At 53.3% G+C, this 10,498-nt stretch overlaps 1 protein-coding gene across 2 annotated transcripts; it reads left to right on the forward strand.

Annotated features, from left to right (window-relative positions):
- The first annotated feature begins 154 nt into the window (after nucleotides 1–154).
- BLOC1S3 (biogenesis of lysosomal organelles complex 1 subunit 3) lies at nucleotides 155–2,896 on the forward strand. 2 transcript variants are annotated; one of them, XM_026013736.2, is made up of 2 exons: nucleotides 155–301; nucleotides 762–2,896. In XM_026013736.2, the coding sequence occupies exon 2, from the start codon at nucleotides 771–773 to the stop codon at nucleotides 1,368–1,370; it is 600 nt and encodes a 199-aa protein (XP_025869521.1). In that variant the 5' UTR covers nucleotides 155–301; nucleotides 762–770; the 3' UTR covers nucleotides 1,371–2,896. The 2 variants fall into 2 exon arrangements, with proteins under 2 accessions (XP_025869521.1, XP_025869520.1); XM_026013735.2 differs by having other exon boundaries at nucleotides 180–310.
- The last annotated feature ends 7,602 nt before the right edge of the window (nucleotides 2,897–10,498 follow it).

A 10,498-nucleotide genomic window follows, 5' to 3' on the forward strand; every position in this document is an offset into this window, starting at 1 on the left:
CCCGTTTTTAAAAATTTCTATTCGTCCACTCTCCACGCAGCGCAATCCGGAAGCGCCAGCCCAGCCGCTTTCCTATTGGCCAGGCCTCCGATCACGTGACTGCTCACGCCCCCGCCCTCCTCGCCCCTACACACAGCTGGTTTTGAGGGCAGGCTTTCCTGGTAGGTAGCCGAGCGGCCCACGTGTGTGGCCGCCATGCCCGCCCAACGTGCGCCCCGATTGGTTGGGGCTGTCACCCTCCTCCCTCGGAAAAGACGGCGCGCTCCGGCTGCGTAGCGGATCCTGCAGGCTCCGAGCTTCGGTAAGCCAGGTACGGTCTCCGGTGACAGCGCTCCCCCGCGCCCGCGCTAGTGCACCCTCCCCGGAGTCCAGCTGGGCTGTCACCCTCTCTGTGACCCTGGCACTGGCCCCTGGGCAGCTCAGGAGCCTGTCTACTTCCGGATCTGACAGAGGCTTGGAGGACGGAGGGGAGGGTGTGGCCTCTGCTAGGAGGCAAAATCGGAAAGAGCTGGGTTTGGGATTCGGGGAGCGCGGGCCACGGGGCCTTCATCCACCCGGTCCTCAGTTTCCCCAAAGAGGGTGGGGTCCAGTGGCTTCCATTATCTCTGGCAGCAGGGCCGATGAGCCCGTTTACAGAAGAGGAAACTGAGGCCCAGGCGCGGGCAGCAGATGGCCCCAAATCGCTAAGCTGGTCAGTGCAGGGCTTGGGGATCCAGCACCCGCGCCTCTTAACCACCGCCGGGCGCCTCTCTCCTCCCTAGGTCGGCGGCATGGCGTCCCAGGGTCGTCGGCGGAGGCCGCCGCGGAGGCCCGAGACCGTGGTGCCGGGGGAGGCGGCCGAGACGGACTCGGAGCTCTCTGCGTCCTCGTCGGAGGAGGAGCTGTACCTGGGCCCCTCGGGCCCGACGCGCGGCCGCCCCACGGGGCTGCGGGTGGCCGGGGAGGCCGCGGAAACCGACTCGGACTCGGAGCCGGAGGCGACCGCCGCGCCGGGGGACCTGCCTCCGCTGGTGGTGCAGCGGGAAACGGCCGGGGAGGCCTGGGGCTCGGAGGAGGCCCCGGCGCCGGCCCCCGCGCGCTCGCTGCTGCAGCTCCGGCTGGCCGAGAGCCAGGCGCGGCTGGACCACGACGTGGCGGCCGCGGTGAGCGGCGTGTACCGCCGCGCGGGCCGCGATGTGGCCGCCCTGGCCGGGAGGCTTGCGGCCGCTCAGGCGGCGGGGTTGGCGGCGGCCCACAGCGTGCGCCTGGCGCGGGGGGACCTCTGCGCGCTGGCGGAGCGCCTGGACATCGTGGCCGGCTGCCGCCTGCTGCCCGACATCCGCGGCGTGCCGGGGACCGAACCTGAGCAAGACCCGGGACCGCGGGCCTAGCCGGCTCCCCCTCCCCGGCCTGACTCTGCGCCCTGGGGGAGTCCTGAGGCCTCTGCGACCCGGCCCTGTCCCCTGTGCAGCTCCCCGCGCGTCTTGCTGTCACCCTCTGGACGTGCGTCACCTGCAGGAAAACGCAGTGTTGGGGGGCGTGGTGACGTCGCGAGCCCCGCCCTGTCTCCAGCATCTGGCTCCTCCCCCTGGCCCTGTCCTCCGCTCCCTGGTTTGGCTCCACGCCCTGGTAACCAGTAGCTCCCTTATCTTTCTCCATGCGGGGCTCTCGCGTTTTTTCACGTTTCCTTGTGCTCTGCCTTTCTTGAGTTTGGTTTCTGCTCACAAGGGCTGGTTTGCTTCTTCCCATAGGCGCCTCGGAATCTGGCCCAGATTCCATGGCATCTTCCTTCACTCCCCTGGCTCTGCCTTTGGTCCTAGCCCCACTTCTGGAACTTCGTCCCCATAGGCTGGGCCCTGGTTCCATCTCCTGGTCCTTGCTCTGCTGTCTTCCAGCTTCCAGTCCTTGGGGCTTAGCTCCAGCCCCTGGGGTTGATCTCATTTCCTGAGTCCAGCTGTACCCTTAGGATTAGTTTTGCTTCTTTTGCCTTCCCCATTCTGCTTGTACTACCTACCTCATCCTGAGCTTCACGGACCCCCTCCCCCCACCTGCCCATGGTTTCCTTCATCAGGCCCAAGATCTCCCCCTCCCCCCACCCACCCGGCCCAAGGGGGTCTTCCCAATTTTCCAGGCTGAAGATGGCATCTCCTCCACAACTTCTGGACCAAGTGGTCATGTCCTCCCCACCTTCCAAACCAAGGTGGCTTTTGTGTCCAAGCTCTAGATATAACATGGGCCTTCTCCTGACTGTCCAGGCTGACAGGGGCACTCTTCTGGCACTTAGGGCCTAATGCAGTCTTGCCCCGGTACTTTAGGTGCATTGTGACACCGATTTGCAGATAATAAAACACTACACACTTGGTGTTTTATTCCCTGTGTTGGCCCCTGGAGGCTACAGGGACCTGGGTTTCTGGCTTGGCTCAGGGCCTGGGCTTAGCAGACTCTGCTCTCTCTCCTGCTCCCAGCCCTGGCCCCTCAGTCCCGTTCACATTTATCCACCTCCCCCACTTTATAATCCCAACCTGAAGCTGAGATCCGAGCCCCCTGGGATAGAGAAGTGAAGAAGAGTGCGCTGTACCCATCTCATTAAGACTCAGAATATTTACTGCTATGGGATAGGTTCGTTGATGATTTATTTCTCTGAGAATGGGAATCCCAAGAGATCTTTCATGCCCGGCCTATTGAAGGTGAAACTGTCGCCGGGTAATCGGGACCCTTTGTTTTTTGCCCTGGTTCTGCATTTACTCACATATTGTTAATTCACATAGTTACTGAGCACCTGTTCAGAGCCTGTCCTGTGCTGGGCATTGAGGCTACAACATCCAGCCCAGGCCCTCACGTTGCTCCCAGCACACTGGGGGAGACAGACGTTAATAAAATTTTCTCCTAAATAAATGGATAGTTTTAATAATTTCAATTTATACATACATTAGCTGTATTTTTTCTGACACTGTAATTAGGGCCGTGAAGAGTACAGGAGTTTTGTGAAGGTGTAACCGAGATCTCTCTGACCTTGTCTGGGCAGATGGGGGGAGGTCACATGGTCACCCCGTGGAAGTGATGCCTGAGTTTGAGCTGAGCCCTGAAGCTGTAAATGGGTGAAACTGGAATGAGTGGAGGAGAGTTGCAGGCGGGGGGGGGGGGGGGGAACAGTGTATGCAAAGGCCCAGAGTCAGAAGGGAGCATAACCTATTTAACAGAAAAAGGTGACATCCTCTATTGGAGACAGCAGTAGCGCTGGGGGGAGGGGGCAGAGGTGGGTGAGTGTTGTCACCAGCAGAGGCCAGACAAAGCTGGGCTTTTAAACCAGGTAAGGAAGGACTTGGCCTCTATCCAACAACCAGTAAGCAGACAATGGTGCCAATGAATGTGTCTTTTGTGAAGGAGATTCTGGGACTGATGTTTCTGCAGTGTGGATGCCTCTGGGAAAATACCCAGAAATGCCAGTTTAAAAATAAACTGGGGTGTCCTGGTGGCTCAGTCAGTAAAGCGTCTGCCTTTGGCTTAGGTCATGATCTCAGAGTCCTGGGATCCAGCCCCTGGTCAGCTCCCTGCTCAGTGGGGAATCTGCTCTTCCCTTTCTCTCTGCCCCTCCCCCTCCCTGCTCATGCTCTCTCAAATAAATAAAATCTTTTTTTTTTTAGATTTAAAAAAATTATTTATTCATGAGAGACACACAGAGAGCGGCAGAGACATAGGTAGAGGGAGAAACAGTCTCCCTGGGGGAAGCCCAATGCGGGACTTGATCCCAGGACCCCAGGACCGTGACCCGAGCCAAAGGCAGACACTCAACCACCAGGTATCCCAATAAATAAAACCTTTTTAAAAGTAAAATAAACAAACATCCTTTAAATGTACAGAGGAACTCAGAAGGGAGCAAGGGAAATCTCCCGGGCCCATATTGCAGAGGTAGCTTCAAACTGGTGGCCCTGACAATATTTGCCCATACCAGAGACACAAGGCCTTGGAAATGAACAGCTGCCAGGCCTTGGGCCAGGCAGTTTGGAGGGAAGCAGAGGCCCCTGCATAAAACTCGGTCCCTCAAAGAGCTACACCTCCAATGAGAGAATGTGATAGAAAAAAGGCAAATTGATACTTTCGAGGCACACCTACGAAACTTGCCCATCTCAGCTTTGGCTCTGCATGGAGAAAATGTTTCCTCGGGGACTTCACAACCACCAGTTCGACTGGGATTTGGATTTACCCTTGCGGAACAGTCCAGGAAACCCCCAGCATAGAAATGAACTGGAGGCGGGCTCTGGCTGAAGCCAGGGAACCCAGTCATAAGTGGCTTCATGCAGAGTCAGAGCAGGTTAGGGTCAACCGTATTTAAGGACACAGTCGACAACTGCATAGGTTACCCGAGGATAATGTGATGAACTAGTCTGGGCTGCTGGATCCCTTCCCCAAATTTAACCTTGGAGAAACTGGAAGAAAGAAAGAAGCCTGTCAGAGTGTTGACGTGTCCTGTTGGAGAGCATCCAGTTCGTTCATTAAGCGCACAGACAACGAGCAAATGGGGGAGAAGCCTAAAGCCAGAGGTAAGTCCGTGAGACCCACTTGTGGATCCTCCATCCCTGTGGGCCCTGCAGGGTTACCTGCATCCGCTGTTCTCCCCCAGAGGTTCAGTGAGGTTCACAAAAGATGCGTTGGGAAAGAACTTGGGCAGAAATTACAGCAGAACCAGGGCAGCCCGGGTGGCTCAGTGGGTTAGCGCCACCTTCGGCCCAGGGCGTGATCCTGGAGACCTGGATCCTGGAGACCGTGGAGATCGAATCCCACGTCAGGCTTTCTGCATGGAGCCTGCTTGTCCCTCTGCCTGTGTCTCTGCCTCTCTCTCTCTGTCTCTCATGAATGAATAAATAAAATCTTAAAAAAAAAATTATAGCAGAACCAATTATCCTGTAGCTCCTTTGGCATCCCCTCCACCCCTATCTGTACACAGGTTCCATCTGATGGGAGATAAGCACAAGCCAAAAGGTCAAAAGAAGGGGGGCTGTGGGGGCTGATGCATAATCTGCCCCCTAATTACTTAGTAGCCTTTGGTGTCCACTCGGTCAGATTGTGTGGCATTTGCCTGAGTCATTAATATCAGTCAGGGACAAAGGCAGGTTTATCCATAGGGTGGAGAAAGGACAAGGGACCCCTTTTGGGCCGTGTGGTTAGCAGCCTTGTCAGCAATGTCCTTCCTTAGAGATAGAGTGTCAGTGTCCTTGGTACGGCCTCCCGGGGGGACAGTAGCAGTTTTAGCAGGGAAGTGAGTAGCCAGCATGGCTATTCCCAGGGGCAGCAGGAGTCCCAGCAGAGGTTAAGAACCTGCGGGATTTCTAGATGTGTCAGCAGCCCGGCAGGTTCTAAACGTGGATCCGGAATTGGTGTGCTGGTGGCCGTTTTCTCCTCTGCTGCTGTGGAAGCTCTAGGAGGATCTCTGAGCTGGGCGCCTTGGTGGGGAGAGTGTTTGCTTCCTGTGCTTCATCCACAGGAGCTGTCACAGGTAGGAGCAAGTCTGGGGGACACCGGGGTGGCTCAGTGGTTGAGTGTCTGCCTTCGGCTCAGGACGTGATCCAGGGTTCTGGGTTCAAGTCCCACATCAGGCTCCCTCCATGGAGCCTGCTTCTCCCTCTGCCTGTGTCTCTGCCTCTCTCTCTGTGTCTCTCATGAGTAAATAAATAAAATCTTAAAAAAAAAAAAAAAAAAAAGAAGCAAGTCTGGGTTGTCTGCAGGGCAGCTAGGAGGTCCCCTGGTGGCTCAGAGACCATTTGCAAAGTGTGGCTGGCAAGGCAATCAGCTGGTGGACAGAGCAGGGACTCCCCAGCAGGGAGGGACAGGAGAGCGCAGTTGTCAGTGTCACAGCCCCGCAAGATGCTGGAGGGGCGGGGTCAGGAGGCTGCTCACAGGAGGTCTGCCAGCGGAGGAGAGGTGCCGTGTCCCAGGAACCTCTAAGGGGGCAGATGCTGCCTCGGGATCCTAGAGGTGACAGGACTCTACTGGGAAAGCCCCAGCTTTGGGCTTTGTTGGTTGGATGTGCTGGCAGATTCGAGGTGTGCCTGATGCCATGGGCCCCAGGACTCACGTGGGGGACAGAAGCTCATCCTAGAAGCCCGCTGCACTTTCTCCACCCTCCTGGTAGCGTAGGTGAAGAGGTTTGTCACAGTTAGGGAGGCTGAGAGCTGGGGCTGTGGACCATGGCTCATTTTCTTTTTCTTTTTTTTTTTTTCATGGCTCATTTTCAACTTCAAAGGAGGTCCCTGCCCCCCAAAGGCCAGGAAATGGGCTGGGAGGAGCATCTGGGAGGAGGGCATGTAGAGGGTTTGGCAGGAGCAGCAGAAATAGCCATCCGTGGGCGGCAGTAGCCAGCTGCCCCTGGAGATTACAAAGCCGCAGTTTTAGCTGGGGAAGGACAGACAGAAATGATTTGAGGTGTTGGGGTCCGGTTTTGGGTTTTCCAGTGGGCAGAGGCATCTCAGGTCCTCAGCAGGTGACAGCGGTTTGCACCCACAGAAGTTAGGTCTGGAGGCATGATGGCCTCATTCAGTTAGTGCCTTGAGGGGGACAAGGGAGTCTGTAAGTCCCCCTGCTTGGTCTAATTACAGAGTACGAGGTCATCTATACATCAAACAAGAGAGGCACCCCGGTGACTCAGTCGGTTAAGGATCCGATTCTTTTTTTCTTTAATTAAAAAAAGTTTTTTTTTTATTGGAGTTCAATTTGCTAACATATAGCATATTACCCAGTGCTCATCCTGTCCAGTGCCCGATTCTTGACTTCATGTCAGGTCACGATCTCAGGGTGATGGGATTGAGCCCTGCATGGGGAGCTCAGCACAGAGACCGTTTGTCCTTCTCCCTTTGCTCCTTCCCCATTCCCTTTCTCCCTCTCTAGCTCTAAAATAAATAAATAAATAAAATCTTTCAAGAATGTGTATGTAATGTGTATGTAATGTGTATATAATTATATATATATATATATATATATATATATATATATATATATATATATAATGGGAGGTAAAGGCTTCAAAGTCTAAGGGCAGCTTTAAGGATAAGGAATTGGGGACACTCAGAGCACCCCCGAGGTATGCGAGGCTTGTTCAGCGTCTCCCTCTGAACGTGAGGCAAAGAGAAATCTCGAGTGGGGAGTGGGGAGGCACTGGGAAGAGAGCCGAGCAGGGGTCCCTCCTGCGGGCCAGGCTGGATGACAGTGGAGGCTAGGGGGGGTGCCCAAAGGGCCACCAGAACCTCATGAGTTCCTGGCTCTTCGGTTTGGTACAAACTGGTAGATTTGTTCTCTTCTGGATCAAGCTTCCTCTCCTTTTTCATGGGTGAGATTGGAGTATCACAGGGTAAAGAAAAGTAAAGATCAGGACATCCTGCTATAATAGAGTCTCATGGGTTCAATTCCTTATTCTGCACCTGTTGTGGGGGAGACGGAAGGAGGGGAGGGAGGGAGGGGGAGAGAGGAGGAAGGAGATGGTCCCCCTGGGAAAGCTTTATTCCTTTTCCAGGCAATGCATCTGGGTTCTGCACTTAATAGTAATTCGACTCTGTTTGTATATGAGGCCCAAAGACTAATTGGGACCTTTTTTTTTTTTTTTTTTTTTTAAGATTTTATCCATTTATTTGACAGAGAGCACAGGCAGGGGTTGCTGACAGAGGGAGAGGGAAAAGCAGGGAGCCTGATGAGGGGATCAATCCCAGGACCCGGAGATCGTGACCTGAGCCCAAGGAAGATTCTTTTTTTTTTTTTTTTTAAGGTTTATTTATTTATTCATTCATGAGAGACACAGAGAAAGAGGCAGAGACACAGGCAGAGGGAGAAGCAGGCTCCCCAGGATCCCGCCCTGAGCCGAAGGCAGACGCTCAACCACTGAGCCACCCAGGCGCCCATTGGCCTTGGCTTCTTGCAGTGTCCACAGTTGTCTTGACACAAGTAGGTGAAGCTCTGCAGTTGGCAAGAGAAACGGGTGGACTTTGAGTTACTCCCAGGGTCAACTTCTGTTTTTCTAAAGACTCTATGTGCCAGGCAAGGACCATTGATTTTCATTCCTTTTCCCTCTTGCTCCCCTGCAAGCTGTTTTCAAAGAATCGAAAAGCAGTTTCTGTAAGAGCGCTGAGAGATTGTCCAGCCCTGCCAACCACACGAGTTGGGATTTGCCTCTTTCTAACAGGGAGAAATTTTGTGTTCTGGGGCTTCTGGGTGCGAAGCAGTGGTTTTGTGAAGCCTGATATAACACATCCACAAAGGCAAAGGGGGCATCGACCTTGGAGTGCACAACCTGAACTCCAGGCCAGGTTCACCTTTGGTGGGGGAAGGCCTCTAGGATCAGTCCTGTGGGGCCTTGAATAGGGTGTCCACCTGTGTCACTTCCTGGTCATCTGGAGGAGGGCTGGAGGTTCCGGCCACCTGCTTCCCCAGAGTGGGGATTTTTCTCCAGGAGGCCTTGGCATATAGCTACAGTATAATCTTGGGTGGGGTCGGGGATCCCTGAGTAGCTCAGTGGTTTAGTGCCTGCCTTCGGCCCAGGGCATAATTCTGGAGACCCGGGATCAAGTTCCACATCGGGCTCCCCGCAGGGAGCCTGCTTCTCCCTCTGCCTGTGTCTGCCTCTCTCTCTCTGTGTCATGAATAAATAAATAAACACAATGTTTAAAAAATAATAATCTTGGGTGGAAAGGACACCCCTGAAAAGCCAGGCTCCCTAAGAGCGGGTTACAAATGACCATAGTGTCTCCAACTTCTCTGTAAGTTAGGTGGCATCTTCTGAAAGTGGGAGAGAAGGGGCTCTGTAGTTTGAAAGGGCTCCTGCTGTCCAGGGGCTAGAAGCTATTTCAGCAGGGGGGTCCAGGATGCACCCAGGAAGTGCATGGCAGGGGAAGGCCTGAAGCTGATGGGTTTTGATTACAGAGCCACAGAGCCCTGAGGAAGCAGGAGGAGTCCTCAGGGGTGGCCAGGGCCATGTTCCCCCCGAGCCTCTGCCAAATTATCCTCCTTTGTGTCTGTACTTGTGGATCCCCTGTGTCCCCTGGGTCCAGACATCAGGCCAGAGTGCTTTCTGGAATTCTCACGGGGAAAGGAGCATTCATGCTAGCAGCTGGGTGTAGGAGGGATTTTCTGTAAGTCAGAGGAGGTTTAGGGATAGAAGGAATTTGCTGCAGAGGTGAGGCCAGATTTGGAGGAGGCAGGGATTAGGGGCAGGGCCTCAGGGATAGGGCATTGGAGATAAAGGGGCATATGGAGGACAGAGAAGGGGAATTTGCCTAATGTGAGAGCTAAAACCACACGATTCTTAGATGAATTGTGAAGCTGGGAGAAAAATCATAGTTAAAAAAAAAAACGACGGGATCCCTGGGTGGCGCAGCGGTTTGGCGCCTGCCTTTGGCCCAGGGCGCGATCCTGGAGACCCGGGATCGAATCCCATGTCGGGCTCCCGGTGCATGGAGCCTGCTTCTCCCTCTGCCTCTCTCTCTCTCTCTCTCTCTGTGTGACTATCATAAATAAATAAAATTAAAAAAAAAAAAAAACGACTAGAAAAAAAGTCAAGGGAGATCTTCATGACGTTGGATTTTGCAAGGTTTTCACAGATAGGACACCAAAAGCACAGGCAAAAAAATAGGTAAATTGGCCTTTAAAAAATTAAAAACTTTTGTGCATCAAAGGACACTATCAACAGAGTGAAAAGGCAACCCACAGAACGGAAGAAAGTATTTACAAATCATATATATGGTAAGGGATTAGTATCCAGAATATATAAAGAACTCCTACAACTCAACAACAAAAAGCAAGGAGCAAGAGCACTCCAACAAAAGTTACAAGAGTTGCTCTACCCAAAGAACTGAACTCACACAAATCCAATTCGAATATAGGCAAAAGACCTGAATAGACATTTCTCCAAAAAAAAAATATACAAATGGCCACTAAGCCCATGAAAAGCTAGGCATTAGGGAAATGCAAATTAAAAGCACAATGGGAGGGACACCTGGGTGGCTCAGCGGTTGGGCATCTGCCTTTGGCTCAGGGCGTGATCCTGGGATCTGGGATCAAGTGTCACATCAGGCTCCTTGCAGCGAATCTGCTTCTCCTCTCCCTGTGTCTTTGCCTCTCTCTCTGTGTGTCTCTCATGAATAAATAAGTAAAATCTTTAAAACAAAACAAAAGCACAATGGGAGGGGCACCTAGCTGGCTCAGTCAGTGGAGCACATGACTCTTAATCCTGAGGTCCTGAGTTTGAGCCCTGCATTGGATGGAGAGATTACTTAAAAATAAAATCTTAAAAAAAAAAAAAAGCACAGTGGAATACCACTTCACACCCCCTAGGATGGCTATTGTGAAAAACACCACCAGAAGATAACAAATGGGGGCACCTGTGTGGCTCAGCAGTTGAGCATCTGCCTTCGGTTCAGGTTGTGATCCCAGGGCTTTGTGATCAAGTCCCTCATCAGGCTCCCCATGGGGACCCTGCTTCTCCCTCTGTCTATGTCTCTGCCTCTCTCTGTGTCTCTCATGAATAAACAAATAAAAT

Source organism: Vulpes vulpes, chromosome 1, assembly GCF_048418805.1.
Source record: "Vulpes vulpes isolate BD-2025 chromosome 1, VulVul3, whole genome shotgun sequence".
In the NCBI taxonomy this organism is placed as follows: Eukaryota; Metazoa; Chordata; class Mammalia; order Carnivora; family Canidae; genus Vulpes; species Vulpes vulpes.

What these genes read in the sequence shown, in the direction of transcription:
- BLOC1S3 (XM_026013736.2), top strand. Translation starts at nt 771, where the DNA reads ATGGCGTCCCAGGGTCGTCGGCGGAGGCCGCCGCGGAGGCCCGAGACC.